This window comes from Procambarus clarkii, chromosome 49 (assembly GCF_040958095.1).
Source record: "Procambarus clarkii isolate CNS0578487 chromosome 49, FALCON_Pclarkii_2.0, whole genome shotgun sequence".
NCBI classification, from domain to species: Eukaryota; Metazoa; Arthropoda; class Malacostraca; order Decapoda; family Cambaridae; genus Procambarus; species Procambarus clarkii.
The window spans coordinates 20,045,465-20,062,809 of NC_091198.1; the positions used below are offsets into that span (position 1 = coordinate 20,045,465).

The window sequence follows — 17,345 nt, forward strand, 5'->3', positions numbered from 1 at the left end:
CCAAACTGGTATCCAAAGCGTTGCATCATTGGCTGTGTTTGTGTTGAGGAAGCTGACTGGTTAGTGGTGGTGGTGGTGGTGGGTTGGTCCCCTCCGGCGGGGGGGTGGAGGAGGAGGGGGCGGTTTTGCTGCAGTTACTCCCCACTCTAATAGACCGACAATGCACTACTACCTATCTCAACGTTTAGCCTATCCAAGCCCTCTCGAAACATGTAACTCACTGTAGAACACTGCCATTTTAAGGAGGTGTGTGTGGTAATGAAAGATGGAGCGGAGAGGGACAGTTGCAATAATGCGGAGCGGCTGGACGGGTGTTTATAAAAACTGGGACGGGTGTGAGGTGCGGCATTCTGGGCGAGCCAGCAGTGGGGTTGACAGTGTCGGTGTGCGGCGGCGAGCAGGTCTACCCACATATTGGCTATCCCAACATCGCCTCCTCGTAACCAACTCTCCCTATACGTAGACGCTCTCACCGGAGACCTGTGCTTGGCGTGTTCACGGTGCGACGGACGGGCCACGCAGATTGTAACACTCTGTAAGGGAACAAAGTGGATGCGACTCTGGCCCAGCGCCTTCACAGGGGAGCTTGTTTACGAAAGTTGCGTGTGGAAAGAGGCTTATTGAGACATCATCAGCGAATATCAAAGGTATGTGTGTGAGCGCTTCTTGTGGTTTGGGGTTGGTGTGTGATGCTAGTGGCCCGAGATGAGAGAGGATAGTGATGCCTGGAGGCTGGGACGAGGATAGGCTGCCTCACCCACCAGCGCACTCCGCCCGGTATCCCAAGGTCCTTCAATTATGTAAAAAGAAAAAAATCCCCCACACTTTTTTGGAAAAAATACATTGGTTTTCAGTGTTAAATAATTAGCGTTAATTATAAAATTATTAAGTGTGGTGTTGATTCGCAATTGTGCTCGAAAAAGGTGTTTAAAATTGATTGTTTAAATCCAGTATATTGTGTGGTTCATTCGTTAATTTAGAAGATACATCTCAGAAAACCTTATAATCTCTACGCAAATGTATAATTACTCCAAGTTGCATGTTATCCAATCCTTTAAAGTCGGGTTACACATTGTCTCGGCAAATGGCATTGTCTCGTTAATAGCAATTATAAATATTCGTTTTTTGTTGGAGTACCTGAAGGAATTCACTTGTCTTCCGCGACGTGGTCACCTTGCCAGCTGTAATCTTTGTTTAACATTAACATAATGTTTACGCCTCCACAGAACTAATCATTTCCGTGTTGTCTTAGTGACGTCATCAATTTGAGCTGGTGTTAACACATTGGTCATCAGTAATCAGTCATATATATATATACAATATATATATACAATATAGTCAGTCATATATATACACGTCTGTTACCAATCAGACTACAGTCATGTGTTGCTTTCCCACACATGTGATCAACATGGCATGTATGTACGTAGTGTGTAGTTACGGGGAGGAACACCACTGACAGGTTTAGCAAAGATCCATTCATATAGTCACGTGTAGGCCTACCAATGACTCGCTAAGCCTAGCTTCATTCATATAATCTATAGTCACTTGTAGGTTAACCCACTAGCTTATTGAGCATAGCATCATCCATTTAGTTTAGTCACGGGATAGGCCTATACTGGCTTGTTTAACACCATCCACGTTCCCTTAGTGAAGTGTAGGCCTACCACTGACTTGTTCATCTTGTTGTTTAAGATTCAGCTACTTGGAACAATAAGTTCCAAGTAGCACGGGCTATGGTGAGCCCGTAGTGGACTTACCTGGCACAGGAGCGGGGTTCAACAGACTAGTCTCATTTATATAGTCCAGTCAGGAGGAAGGGAACAAATGAAGCCTAGCATCGTTCACACCACTAACGGTTCGTATCCCGCTGTGATAAAGCCAATAAAGTACACAGATCTAGTAAGTCAGTTCCTGCCAGGGTAATCTGCTGAAGACAAACAAATGGAAATATTATACTGTAAATGCTCGGTGGCATCCCACCTCCACAAGCAACAATACACATTTACACTGTCGATATGTTATAAGGATTAACAAAAACAAACAAATCATTAACCTAATATTTCCTGTTTAATAAGCAGTCTTAAACTTAATATACACAATATTAGGCCTAATTTAGTATATTGTACTAGGGCCTAAAATGGTTAAATTTAGTCGTTGTCTTCAGTCTCGAGCCGTCTATAAAATCAGTCTAGCAAAAGGTGGACTTGTTTGCATGCAACAGTCCACTACAGTCGCTATAGGCAATGTTATTCTTGCAAGACAGTTTGCAACTTGGGATAATCCTTTCTTGATAGATTGAGACGAGGGAAACGCAGCAGGAAACACTTCCAGCATCATCTAGCTGCCCATAGGGGCACTTGGCAAAGTTTTGTGGTGCTTGCTCCAAGCGACTGACTTGGGGCAGGCAGGCAGGCAGCCAGGCAGGCAGGCAAGCAGACAGGCAAGCAGACAGGCAGGCAGGCAGGCAGCGAGCCAGACATTATCTTATATGGTTAAAGATGACTTTCCTCGGATCAAGTGGGAAGCCATGGCATGCCGTTTAACAGTATCCAAATATACACCAGACGAACTTACCTGCATACATTTAAATAGATTAAGAAATCAGGCTTCCGTAGTGTATTCTGAGCGCGGAGAGACCAACGCATTATACAGTGTTACTGTTAATGATCTCAACGTTGCTTGGTTTGATACCCAACACCATTGTGTTGACCCTGTTGCTGAGTGGGGCTTAAGGTCGATACTCCCCTAAACTCTGAAGGTCTGGCTCTTCTTTAGCCTCTCGCAAGTGGCTTTCCAAACGCCTCGAACATTATTGGAGGTAATATGCATTACCTGCGTTTATCTACAGTGCAAACAATCGTCCACGGCTCTGACCGCTAAGCCAACTTAAGGCATTTCGACTTGAGAATGGTCCAGGACGGACCGAAACGTCGTCGTCCCTTCACCTTCTAGTGTGTGTGGTTTGGTCAACGTGTTTCAGCCACGTTATTGTGACTCCTCGTCTGCAACTTAAGGTGTTTACGTTGATTAATCAAGACGGGGCATAGTGCCCCTCTTCTGGACCTGTGCCCCAGTCACACAGTTCAACGATCAATGCCACTCGAAGTTCCCTTCGAAATGCCACTCGCAGCTGCCTTCGAAGTACCACTGGAGGCGTCCTCGTAGTAAGCCAGGACTGGATCCAGGTTCTCACTCTCTGCTTCATCATGTGACTTTAGATCAGTTGATGAGAGCCGTCTAGACCAGGAAGGAAAAGAAATTATGAGGAGAAAGCTTTTGTTGTTTTAGATTTAGCTACTCTGAAAGGAATTTCCATGTTGTAACCCCCATGCAGTCTCGGGAGACTATGGAGTTGCGCTCTGGTTGTCAAGGCAGAAGTGCACGTATGTCTGGCCTACGCTTGAAACAAGCCATCAATCTCGTGTATATTATGCTACTGAAGCTTGCTCCATATATCTACACGGATTGACAAACCCATCATTTTAATACGTCTCATCTTGTACGTAATGGACCCCAACATATAAATTACATAGTTCTATGAACAGGAGCAGCTCACAAGTAACCTCGATTTCTGTGCATTGATACGTTGGGTTAGACGGGTTGTTTGGGTTCGTTCGTTTCTGCTTAGGTTAGGACTTTGTATTTTGTACGGTGTGGCAAATGAACAGAACGTGATGACTTGACAGAGGCGGTGAAGGCAAGAGTAGTCCCTGTGGTACAGTGGTGAGACACTCGCCCCCGCTTCGCCAGCGATTTGATCTGGGTTCGAGGGGATTGACCAGGCGCCAATCCTTAACTGTATGTCTCTGTTCACCCAGCAGTAATTGGGTACCTGGTTGTTGAAAGCTTGGCGGGTCGTATTCCAGGGAAACTAGTAAGGCTTACCATGAGCTATGGGAAGGGAAAACTCTCAGCCTGCTAACAGGAGTCAGCAGTCGTCTGCTCCTGTACCCACCTGTGTAAAAAAAAAAAGCCCTGGAGCCAGATTCACGAAGCAGCTACGCAAGCACTTACGAACGTGTACATCTTTCCTCAATCTTTGACGGCTTTGTTTACATTTATCAAACAGTTTACAAGCATGAAAACTTGCCAATCAACTGTTGTTATTGTTATAAACAGCCTCCTGGTGCTTCGGAGCTCATTAACTGTTCAATAATTGTAAACAAAGCCGCCAAAGACTGAGAAAAGATGTATAGGTGGTGCGTAAGTGCTTGCGGAACTGCTTGGTGAATCTGGCCCCAGATTACTATTGGCGTCTGTGATGGAGAATATTAAACAAGCAGATGTGTAGTTAGCGACTCAGATTGCTTGGTGGATATACAAGGTTATCTTGTATATACATATTTATAATTCCTAACAACGGCAATTGTGAATTCCTTTAATGCTTCCTGTGTTTAATCCACATCAGCTTAAGCACAGAAAACCTGTGCTTCAGCTCAAGTTTCCCACAACAGTTGCCTAAATCACAGGCATTTACGGTCCCTCGACTATAAGTCAAGGACGTAGACCACTGTCCTACAGGACCCAACCTTTTGAACTGGTGGAAGAAAACAGCGAGAATTCGAGGGGTAACCTCGCTACTGAACACTCCTTCATTGATTGATTGATTGATTGATGAAGATTAAGCCACCCAAGAGGTGGCACGGGCATGAATAGCCCCGTAAGAACACGCCTTGGTCAAGGTAGTCATTATATATTAAACTCCGGGTGGACCCGGACCCTTGGTAGTCCAATATGGCGTCTAAGTTACTTCAGCCAAGACCCTACACCCACCCAGTGACGCAGAGTAAAGCGCAACGTTGAAATATCGTTGATAGCATTGATTTAACGTTGATTCGTCGTTGATTCAACGTTGAATTATCGTTGATAGCGTTCATTACGTCGAATTAAGTTTGTTCTGCACCCCCCCCCTCTCCCTCACTGTTTTCTGTGTGATGAATACGTCTGATTATGGGTTATTCATGCCCGTGCCACCTTTTGGGTGGCTTAATCTTCATCAATTATGAATCAATCGTCTGATGTAGTTCCGTTGTAGGCAGCAGCCGCGTCCAACAGCCTGGTTGATCAGTCCGGCAACCAGGAGGCCTGGTCGACGACCGTGCCGCGGGGACGCTAAGCCCCGGAAGCACTTCAAGGTAACCTACAGCGGGAACCATTAGTAGGCACCCCACGATGTATTTCTTGTACACCCTGTATTATCTTGCCTGTAACATTGGAGGCTTGTGGACACCCTGTATCATCGCCAGGACTCTTAAGAGTGGACACATTGTATCTTCTTGGCGACTAATAAGAGTGGACTCTTGTTTCATGGACGGACTGTATCTCTGGACCTTTACCACTATGTTTTGGTCAAATATGTGTGTGAAAAGATCGAAGATTAATTTGTTTATGGCGTCCTTTTTGCTCATTTGTGTTAAGGTGCCATTTGGCTGTTGACCCTCAATTCCTCTTTTTGAAAGTGGCACTTTGTTGACGCTGGCCTCCAGGACTCTGGCACAGTGCCAGACTCTAACAATTCATTTAACATACGTGCCAGTGGTTGGCTGATCTACTAGTATTGTTACTAGACTTTGACTGCCAGAGAGAGAGAGAGAGAGAGAGAGTGTAAGCGACTTCGGTTCTCAGCCTTGGTAACTCTTGGTCTTTGATTGTGAGTCGTAAGTCTTGGATTTGATTCCGGTATTCCTGTACCTTCCTGTGAGAGAGAGAGAGGGAGAGAGAGAGAGAGAGAGAGAGAGAGAGAGAGAGAGAGGGGGGGGGAGGGAGGGTCGAGGACAGTTTGTGATGAGAGTATACAGGATTTTGTCACATGTGAACGCTCTACTACCCTCCATAATCATATACATTTTGCAGGCGATGAGTCACAATAACGTGGCTGAAGTATGTTTGACCCATCCACACACACTAGAAAATGAAGGGACGACGACGACGTTTCGGTCCGTCCTGGACCATTCTCAAGTCGATTGTGAGAATCACAATCGACTTGAGAATGGTCCAGGACGGACCGAAACGTCGTCGTCCCTTCATTTTTCTAGTGTATGAATTGGTCATATATACATTTTGATCACTTGTGGGACACTGCCCCCCCCCCACACTGGTGGTGGAGACTGCACCACTGGAGTGACAGGGAAGGTGGGAGACACACACCAGGTACAGGACCAGTAGGCGGGGCATGAAGACCTGGCCCTCACTCCCTCCTAGTCACTAGCACCACAAGGACATGGTCAGAGAAAGTAGGACAAGAGGACATGGGTGCTGGCTGGACACTCATGTCTTGGTTACTCCTGTCCCATAGTAGGGGACACGAAGCCTTATAGGCCTATCGAGGTCCACCCCCCCCCCACCTCCCTAGACCAATTATTGACCTTCACCAGGATGTAATCTACAAGAGTTGTCTAGCTCTCAGGTACCTATTTACTGCTAGGTGAACAGAGCCAACAGGATAAAGGTAACGTTGCCCAAATGCTTCTGCTCTGCCACGGCCACAGAACTCTGGACCTTCCCTCTGTGACTGCGCCATATCCTGCTCAGGTGGTCATAGAATGCAAAGAAACAAGTTGTGGAGCCATCTCCAGCCTCAACGCCTCTGATACGACATTAAACGAGAGGTCTCTGGTAGAGCAACAGGTGACACGAGGCTGGGAGGCGGGGCCCGGAGCTAGACCTCACTCCCCCGTAGTCACTGAGAGGTAGGTACCACCATCCAGCTGTCTGGTCAGAGGAGACGTTAGATATCCCCGAGGCTAATGGCGCCATTCTACTTAATATTCCTCCCTCCCGCTGCGCACCTCTTGGGGGCCTGCGCCGGGCAGACTGCATTTTCTTGGACTGTCAGAAAGCATTTGATACTGTACCCCATAAGGAGCTGTTCCATATTTGGAGTAACTGGTAGGGTGGTCCAGTGGATAAGGGAGCACCTAGGCAACAGGAAGCAGAGAGTTACTGTGAGGGGTGAGGTCTCAAGATGGCGTGATGTCACCAGTCCCACAGGGCTCTGTACTCTGTCCTATCCTGTTTTTGATATACGTAAATGATCTCCCAGAGGGTATAGACACGTTCCTCTAAATGTTTGCTGACGATGCGAAAATTATGAGAAGGATTAAGATATAAGAAGACAGCAAGAGACAAGATGACCTGGACAGACTGAAGGCATGGTTTAACGAATGGCTACTAGAGTTTAACTCAAGCTGGTGTAAAGTAATGAAAATAGGTGTAGGGAGCAGGAGGCCAAACGTAAGGTACCAATTGAGAGATGAATTCCTTCAGGAATCAGGATGAAAGAAAGAAAGATCTGGGGATTGATATCACGCCGGATCTGTCTCCTGAAGCCCACATGAAAAGGATAACATCAGCGGCATATGCAAGGCTGGCAAACATAAGAACTGCCTTTAGAAACTTGTGTAAGAAATCATTCAGAACCGTGTATTCCACATTCCAGACCAATACTGGAGAATGCAGCTCAAGTGTGGAGTACATATCTATTCAAAAGAAGATAAAAAGTTCAGAAGTATGCCACGAGACTAGTCCCCGAGCTGAGCGGTATGAGCTATGAGGAAACACTACTGGAATTAAATCTCGTGCCACTGGACGACAGAAGAGTTCGGGGAAACAAGATCGCCTACAGAATTCTCAGAGGAATTGACAGGGTAGATATAAAGATAAACTATTCAACACGGGTGGTACGCGGACAAGGGGACACAGGTGAAAACTGAGTGCCCAAATGAGCCACAGGGACGTTAGAAAGAACCTTTGCAGTGTCAGAGTAGTTAACAGATGGAATGCATTAGGCAGTGATGTGGTGGAGGCTGACTCCATACACAGTTTCAAATGTAGATATGATAGAGCCCAGTAGGCTCAGGAATCTGTACACCAATTGACAGTTGAGAGGCGGGACCAAAGACCCGAAGTCGTGTAACTCCCCCAGGCACAATTAGGTGATTGCAACTAGGTGAGTCTTCCGCTGAGCGCCTGCTGAAGTCCTTCTCAATAATTAATTCAGTGGAGTAGCAAACGGGAGATTTACAAAGTGTTGACATTTATTATGTTCCTGCTGATTTCTTCATCACACACACACACACACACACACACACACACACACACACACACACACACACACACACACACACACACACACACACAGGGGCCTGGTAGCCTGGCGGATAACGCGCAGGACTCGTAATTCTGTGGCGCGGGTTCGATTCCCGCACCAGGCGGAAACAAGTGGGCAAAGTTTCTTTGAATGCCCCTGTTACCTAGCAGTAAATAGGTACCTGGGAGTTAGTCAGCTGTCACGGGCTGCTTCCTGGTGTGTGTGTGTGTGTGTGTGTGTGGTGTGGGGAAAAAAAATAGTTAGTAAACAATTGAGAGGCGGGCCGAAAGAGCAAAGCTCAACCCCTGCAAACACAACTAGGTGAATACACACACACACACACACACACACGCACGCACGCACGCACGCACACACACACACACACACACACACACACACACACACCAGGAAGTCAACAGCAAGACACCACTGGGGGGTAGCCTGCTTCCCCACATTACCTGCCACTTACATAAGGCTTCCAAACAAGTCGAGCTGAACAGTGGAAAGCCAAAAAAACTTGATTAAAACAATTCCTTGTCATGGTTTCAAGGAAAGACCTGAGGGTTAGTGTTCTTGGATCCTTTATCTCTTATTCTCGTGTGTGTGTGTGTGTGTGTGTACTCACCTAGTTGTGCTTGCGAGGGTTTAGCTTTGTCTCTTTGGTCCCGCCTCTCAACAGTCAATCAACTGGTGTACAGGTTCCTGAACCTACTGGGCTCTATCATATCTACATTTGAAACTGTGTATGGATTCAGCCTCCACCACATCACTACCTGTGTGTGTGTGTGTGCTCATCTAGTTGTACTTGCGGGGGTTGAGCTGCAGCTCCTTGGTCCCGCCTCTCGACTATCAATCTACTGGTGTACAGGTTCCTGAGTCTCTTGGGCCCTGTCATATCTACCTCGAGTATACCAAATAGATAAAAGTGTAAAAAAAACAAAAATTAGTATTTACATTGTGACGGTAACGCGTTGGTGTTCGGCTGTTCAAAGCTAGGGGTATGGCCTCGTCACATAGAATTAAAAAAAAATAGAAAATCTGGAACTTCGTCTGTGGTAAGGTAAGGAGAAGACACACAAAACACAAGTAAATTTTAACAATGGAATTTTAATTACGTTAGATAAACAAAACATGAATAAAATGGACATACAAATTCGTATAATAAAATCAATCAATCAAAATAATAAGAATAATTTAAATGACAAAATGAAAAGTTACGTTAAGACAAGTGAGCAATAACAAGCTGTGCAATATACAATAAAATGAGAGGTGCAGGAATATTGGCTTTAAGCTATCACCTCTCTTAGTACACATAAGCCAAAGCTCCGTCTACTAGGAAGACATGTTAACCGTATGAAAGCACTGAATATTCTGAGGACTGAGGTCGTGGCGGCCCCAGACATCAAGTAGTATGGTGGGTGAGTGTAGTTGCAGCCAGACCGGCGGCCAATCAGCGAGGAGCCGGCAACAAGACAGGTAGTTTGGCGGTTTGAGGTGAAGCCGGTGTTCCTGGCTGCATACGTTTTGCGCTCTGGCAAACCTTGCTGGTGTTGTTGTCGTTGTTGGACATTTCTTCCATAGTAGTTTTATATATGTATCGACGTATTTGTGGAGGGAAGAGCAGGCTCAATCTCTTGAAGGAGATTATCGTCACAACATATTGTCTGACTGCCTGACTCATCGCCACAGATTGGAAACGCAAATTAATGATTTTATTAACAAGTTTACTTCTATGGCGATATTTTGAGAAACAGCAATGTGAATATTATATAATATTCAAGGATAATTTAAACACACGGGTCCTCAATTAGCTGTAAATTGGGTAGACAGGTTATTAAGACGTTTAGACTCGCCATTGACCTTCGTATCAGTCTCCAAGATTATTCTCAAACACGTGGAAGGAGTAAATCTTGGATTAGCTCCTCGTAACTGTGATGCTGTAACGTAAGAGGCTGGCAGAGAGGTCTTGATCTTACGAGATGTTGATGTGGGCCCACAGATGTGGATATTCTTACGAGATGTTCATGTGGGCCCACAGATGTGGATATTCTTACCAGATGTTGATGTGGGCCACAGATGTGGATAACCTTACGAGATGTTCATGTGGGCCACAGATGTGGATATTCTTACCAGATGTTGATGTGGGCCCACAGATGTGGATAACCTTACGAGATGTTCATGTGGGCCACAGATGTGGATATTCTTACCAGATGTTGATGTGGGCCACAGATGTGGATATTCTTACCAGATGTTGATGTGGGCCACAGATGTGGATATTCTTACCAGATGGTGATGTGGGCCCACAGATGTGGATATTCTTACGAGATGTTCATGTGGCCCACAGATGTGGATATTCTTACGAGATGTTCATGTGGCCCACAGATGTGGATATTCTTACGAGATGTTCATGTGGGCCACAGATGTGGATATTCTTACGAGATGTTCATGTGGCCCACAGATGTGGATATTCTTACGAGATGTTCATGTGGGCCACAGATGTGGATATTCTTACGAGATGTTCATGTGGGCCCACAGATGTGGATATTCTTACGAGATGTTCATGTGGCCCACAGATGTGGATATTCTTACGAGATGTTCATGTGGGCCCACAGATGTGGATATTCTTACGAGATGTTCATGTGGCCCACAGATGTGGATATTCTTACGAGATGTTCATGTAGGCCCACAGATGTGGATATTCTTACCAGATGTTCATGTGGGCCCACAGATGTGGATATTAATCTTACGAGATATTGATGTGGTATCACTATTGTGGGGTATTGATCTTACGAGACATTGATAATGTGGCTCAAGGTGACATTATTGACCATCCAAGGTGGTGCTGGGACGCCAGAATAGCACCAACAGTTAACTAGGTCACATTAAACCATCCCTATATACTCCTGCTAGACTCACTATATCTAATATATCACCCCCCCCCCCCCGCGCTATATGTGTTTGACCTTTACCTCGAACTTTTAAATATATAAAAAATGTTCACCTTTCCGGATAAGAGGGAAGTGCAAATCATTCGTTGTATCCGGTTATTACTGTATCCCTCTTTCACTGTTATGCGTACGGGTTCCTGTGTGTATGTGTGTACGGGTTTCTGTGTGTATGTGTGTACGGGTTCCTGTGTGTATGTGTGTACGGGTTTCTGTGTGTATGTGTGTACGGGTTCCTGTGTGTATGTGTGTACGGGTTCCTGTGTGTATGTGTGTACGGGTTCCTGTGTGTATGTGTGTACGGGTTTCTGTGTGTATGGCGTTGTGTGTGTACGGCGTTGTGTATGTACGGAGTCCTGTGTGTACGAAGGCTGTGGCTCCCTTATCAGAATCGTTACTTAGTCATTAGTTAACTAACGACCTAATTAACCCTCACCAGGGTCGTTAAGTCACTATATTCACTGATGATGACTATCTTATAGTGACTCAGGGTTGTCGTGGAGAGATGGTTTGTTTGTTTGTGTTACGTCTAACAAGTGTTAGACGTCTAATTAGAATATCATGAGTGCCCTGTAGCGTAGTAGGCTACGTCCTTGGCTCGCAACCAAGGGTCCCGGGTTCAGTCTCTGGTAGGACAGAGGCGATTGGGCACTTTTCCTTTCGGCAGTGGGTGACAGAGCGCCAGACGGGTGGGTGACAGAGAGCCAGACGGGTGGGTGACAGAGAGCCAGACGGGTGGGTGACAGAGAGCCAGACGGGTGGATGACAGACAGAGCCAGACGGGTGGGTGACAGAGAACCAGACGGGTGGGTGACAGAGAACCAGACGGGTGGGTGACAGAGCCAGACGGGTGGGTGACAGAGAGCCAGACGGGTGGATGACAGACAGAGCCAGACGGGTGGGTGACAGAGAGCCAGACGGGTGGGTGACAGAGAGCCAGACGGGTGGATGACAGACAGAGCCAGACGGGTGGATGACAGAGAACCAGACGGGTGGGTGACAGACAGAGCCAGACGGGTGGGTGACAGAGAACCAGACGGGTGGGTGACAGAGAGCCAGACGGGTGGGTGACAGAGAGCCAGACGGGTGGGTGACAGAGAGCCAGACGGGTGGGTGACAGAGAGCCAGACGGGTGGGTGACAGAGAGCCAGACGGGTGGGTGACAGAGCGCCAGACGGGTGGGTGACAGAGAGCCAGACGGGTGGGTGACAGAGAGCCAGACGGGTGGGTGACAGAGCGCCAGACGGGTGGGTGACAGACAGAGCCAGACGGGCGGGTGACAGAGAGCCAGACGGGCGGGTGACAGAGAGCCAGACGGGCGGGTGACAGAGAGCCAGACGGGTGGGTGACATAGCCAGACGGGTGGGTGACAGAGCCAGACGGGCGGGTGACAGAGAGCCAGACGGGTGGGTGACAGAGCGCCAGACGGGCGGGTGACAGAGCTAGACGGGTGAGCGGACGCGGCCAAATGAGCAACCTTCAGTAATATCCTGTCAACATTCCTCCAGCGTCAGGACCCGCGGCTGACCTCCTGCAGGCCTCCCGGGGCAGGCTGAAGCCGTCAGCCAGTGTCCTGCGTCAGTGACCTGCTGGTTTGATCCACCTGTATCCTGCCTGCACACACTCAGGGGACACTCAGGATCCGTAGCTCCTAAAAGGAAGCCTGGAGGCAGGTTAGCCAGGTGCTACAGACAGGCAGGCAGCCTACACGCGGGGAGCATCAGCAGGCTGCTCTCTCTCTCTCTCCCTGTCTCTGTCTCTCTCTCTCTCTCTCTCTCTCTCTCTCTCTCTCTCTCTCTCTCTCTCTCTCTCTCTCTCTCTCTCTCTCTCTCTCTCTCTCTCTCTCTCTCTCTCTCTCTCAGCCTCCTCCCTATTCCACTGCCCTCACCTACTGAGGGCCGACCCACCACCTTTCCACATATTCAGAGTAAACGGGTAAAGAAAAGAAACACAGAGAGAGAGAGAGAGAGAGAGAGAGAGAGAGAGAGAGAGAGAGAGAGAGAGAGAGAGAGAGAGAACACAATACATTAACACAAACACACACAGACAACAACACAGAAATAGGGAGAGAATTGAGAAAGAAGTAGGGAAAAGGAGGGAATGTTTGAAGAAAGGAGAGAGAGGGGGAGAGAGAGGTACTGAGTGAGAGTTGGCGGGGGGGGGGAGGAAGGTGGAGAGGGTGAGAGAGAGGGGAAGAAAGTTGGGGAGAGGGAGGGGGAAAGATAGGGGAGGATAGGGAGAGATGAGAGGGACCCGGGCGCAGCCGGGTACAACCCCCTAGTAGGTTACAGGTGAAGTTCCAGTGTTGCTTACACTCCTGTTTAAGACTGAGTACCTTCATATTTGACGGTGGTGAGGTAGTGATGACAGGCTAGGAGACAGGTGGGAGACAGGAGAGGACAGAGGAGACGGAGGAAGACGAGAGCCACCAAAGCTGGCTGCCTGCTGCTCTACACACACACACACACACACACACACACACACACACACACACACACACACACACACACACACACACACACACACACACACACACACACACACACACACCTACCTTCAGTGTTTAATAGTTAAGATCAACTGTGTAATTGTTTGCTCTGGTGAATCCGTCTTTCTGGCGTCGTGACCTTCGTTCTTGGCGCCTTTCTTCTCCCTTAAGACACTTTGTAGGGCTCGGCTTCTGGGCCCCACCTCTCCACCTGTCACTCGTCAACTGCAGCAACTCCCAAGAGGTGGCATGGGCATGAATAACCCGTAATGATGATGGGGAATGAGAGATCGCTATATATATATATATATATATATATATATATATATATATATATATATATATATATATATATATATATATATATATATATATATATATGACTCACTTTCAGCTCATCTAGGAGACATCTCCCGTCACGCTGGGGTGCAGTCGCATCTCCACAGATCTCCAGTATCAGCTATTGATACTGGTAATGGCTCAAAAGGGCCACCACTTACGGGCTATTCATGCCCGTGCCACCTTTTGGGTGGCTTAATCTTCATCAATCAATCAGCTCATCTATACCTGGCGGTTTAATTACAAAGCTCGACCCTCTGGAGGTGGCTTCCACAACTACTTCTTTCAGCATTTTACAGTTTGTTGACCAGAATTTCCTTACGAGAATTTCCTGACATTTGTACTGTGGATCTGTGTTTGCGCATTTGTGCCTGCAGGATTTAGTTCTAGTTGTTATTTTAGATTCAGCTGCTTGGAAGAAAAAGTTGTTCAGGGTGGGGCTTCTAGTTCTAGCTTTTGAGCCCCGCCTTTCTAGTCGCTAGTTGTTTAATGTAATGTCTTATTTCTCTATTATATCTATTTTTTTTTTTAAATTGTGAGTGGAGTTTGCATTCACTGTTATATATACTGTATATATTACACACACACACACACACACACACACACACACACCCAGGATGGAGCCTACAAGCTGGAGCTGCCTAACTCATAGGTACCTATTTATTGACTTGGTGGAGAGAGAGAGAGAGAGAGAGAGAGAGAGAGAGAGAGAGAGAGAGAGAGAGAGAGAGAGAGAGACAGAGAGAGAGAGAAGGGTTGGGTTGTATCACGAGGAAGACAATACTACTCACTGTTGTGCTTCAGCAAATAAGGTGGTATTTGGGAGCAAGGTGCACACATTGTGGCTGCCACTTTGGTGTAGTCAACCACCGCCAAGATCACACACGACCCGCCGCTCTACCCGGCGGGGGCTCTCTCACTCCCTGTCTCTGTCTACTACTGTCATCTTCCTAGCGGTGAGGTAGTCTGTCTACTCCTGTCATCTTCCTAGCGGTGAGGTAGTCTGTCTACTCCTGTCATCTTCCTAGCGGTGAGGTAGTCTGTCTACTCCTGTCATCTTCCTAGCGGTGAGGTAGTCTGTTACTCCTGTCATCTTCCTAGCGGTGAAGTAGTCTGTCTACTGTCATCTTCCTAGCGGTGAGGTAGTCTGTCTACTGTCATCTTCCTAGCGGTGAAGTAGTCTGTCTACTGTCATCTTCCTAGCGGTGAGGTAGTCTGTCTACTGTCATCTTCCTAGCGGTGAGGTAGTCTGTCTACTGTCAACTTCCTAGTGGTGAGGTAGTCTGTCTACTGTCATCTTCGTACAGGTGAGGTAGTTTATCTACCCTTGTCATCTTCCTAGCGGTGAAGTACTTTTTGCTATACCCACCTAATGGGCGACCTTGCACCCTATATCATCAGGGTCAACGCTCGCTCTTTTCAGTATACCTCAGTTTACCTCAGTTTACCTGAGAGCCACTAACACTAGTGGCCCTCCACGAGAACAGGAAGCAGGCGGCTTGTCGAAGATCACCCCCTCTCATTTGTTCGTCCGTGTCGTCTTTATAATTAGTATCTAGCATCTTAGAGTCTTAGAAAAAAGTCTTAGAAAAGGACTTAGAGGACTGTGACTGTCTTGCGCCTGTGTGTGTGTGTCTTGGGTCACTTTGATCGCCACACTGACGGCCTCGCTTCTTGCAACGTCGGCGTTCGAACCCCCGCTGGTCTAATTAGTTGAGCACCCTTTCTTCAGTGCGCCTTCACATCTGTTGGCTTCGTCTAACGAGGTCAAACTAACGAGGACTAACTAACGAGGATAGTGCGAGGTTCTGAAGGTCTTAAGAGGCCCTGTGAGGCATTGGGAATCCCTGGGAGGCATTGGGAGGCCCTGGGAGGCATTGGGAGGCCCTGGGGAGGCATTGGGAGGCCCTGGGAGGCATTGGGAGGCCCTGGGAGGCATTGGGAGGCATTGGGAATCCCTGGGAGGCATTAGGAGTCCCTGGGAGGCATTGGGAGTCCCTGGGAGGCATTGGGAGTCCCTGGGAGGCATTGGGAGTCCCTGGGAGGCATTGGGAGTCCCTGGGAGGCCCTGGGAGACCTTGGGAGGCCTTGAGAGGCATTGGGAGGCCCTGGGAGGCCCTGGGAGACCTTGGGAGGCCCTGGACAGCCTTGGAGGGCTCTGGGAGGCCCTGGGAGGCCCTGAGATGCCTTGTAAGGCTCTGAGAGGCCCTGAGATGCCTTGTAAGGCTCTGAGAGGCCCCTTGGAGGCCCCTGGGAGACGCTGAAAGGTCCTGTGAGGCCCTGGGAGGTCCTGGAAGGTACAAGAAGGCCTTGGGAGGCCCTGGAAGATACTGGGAGGCCTTTGGAGGCCCTGAGAGGCATTGGGAGGCCCTTGGAGTCCCTGAGAGGCCCTTGGAGTCCCTGGGAGGCCCTTGGAGTCCCTGGGAGGCCCTTGGAGTCCCTGGGAGGCCCTTGGAGTCCCTGGGAGGCCCTTGGAGTCCCTGGGAGGCCCTTGGAGTCCCTGGGAGGCATTGGGAGTCCCTGGGAGGCATTGGGAGTCCCTGGGAGGCATTGGGAGTCCCTGGGAGGCATTGGGAGTCCCTGGGAGGCATTGGGAGTCCCTGGGAGGCATTGGGAGTCCCTGGGAGGCATTGGGAGTCCCTGGGAGGCATTGGGAGTCCCTGGGAGGCATTGGGAGTCCCTGGGAGGCATTGGGAGTCCCTGGGAGGCATTGGGAGTCCCTGGGAGGCATTGGGAGTCCCTGGGAGGCATTGGGAGGCCCTGGGAGTCCCTGGGAGACCTTGGGAGGCCTTGAGAGGCATTGGGAGGCCCTGGACAGCCTTGGAGGGCTCTGGGAGGCCCTGGGAGGCCCTGGACAGCCTTGGAGGGCTCTGGGAGGCCCTGGGAGGCCCTGAGATGCCTTGTAAAGCTCTGAGAGGCCCCTTGGAGGGCCCCTGGGAGACGCTGAAAGGTCATGTGAGGCCCTGGGAGGTCCTGGAAGGTACAAGAAGGCCCTAGGAGGCCCTAGAAGATCCTGGGAGGCCCTGAAAGGCCCTGGGAGGCCCTGAAAGGCCTTGTGAGGCCCTGGGAGGTTCTAGAAGGTGCAAGAAGGCCCTGGGAGGCCCTGGAAGGCCCTGGGAGGCCCTGGAAGGCCCTGGGAGGCCCTGGAAGGCCCTGGGAGGCCCTGGAAGGCCCTGGGAGGCCCTGGAAGGCCCTGGAAGACGCTAGGAGGCGTGTAGGGACACAAGAGAGGTTGTGCTCCACAAGCGACGGGAAGTTTTACAACAAGTTGTGGTAAATGGCTCGGGAGGCGGGCAGGGGGGCCTCTCCCCCCCCCCCTGCCCCGACACACAGGTAACACCCAAAAACACTCTTGTGCGCACTCTTGGCTTCTTATTGTGCGCAGTTGATGTCGCACACGACACCACAGCCCCGCTTATGTGCCAGGTAAGTCCACTACGGGCTCACCATAGCCCGTGCTACTTGGAACTTTTTGTTCCCA

At 48.9% G+C, this 17,345-nt stretch overlaps 1 protein-coding gene across 1 annotated transcript; it reads right to left on the reverse strand.

The window, feature by feature from the left end:
- Nucleotides 1-15,832: 15,832 nt before the first annotated feature.
- On the reverse strand, nucleotides 15,833-16,819 carry LOC138351416 (pre-mRNA 3' end processing protein WDR33-like). Its single transcript, XM_069303236.1, has one exon. It carries the CDS (start codon nucleotides 16,817-16,819, stop codon nucleotides 15,833-15,835), a length of 987 nt encoding a protein of 328 aa, XP_069159337.1.
- Nucleotides 16,820-17,345: the final 526 nt, after the last annotated feature.

Coding starts and splice junctions, on each gene's coding strand:
- LOC138351416 (XM_069303236.1), bottom strand. CDS start 16,819: ATGACCTTTCAGCGTCTCCCAGGGGCCCTCCAAGGGGCCTCTCAGAGC.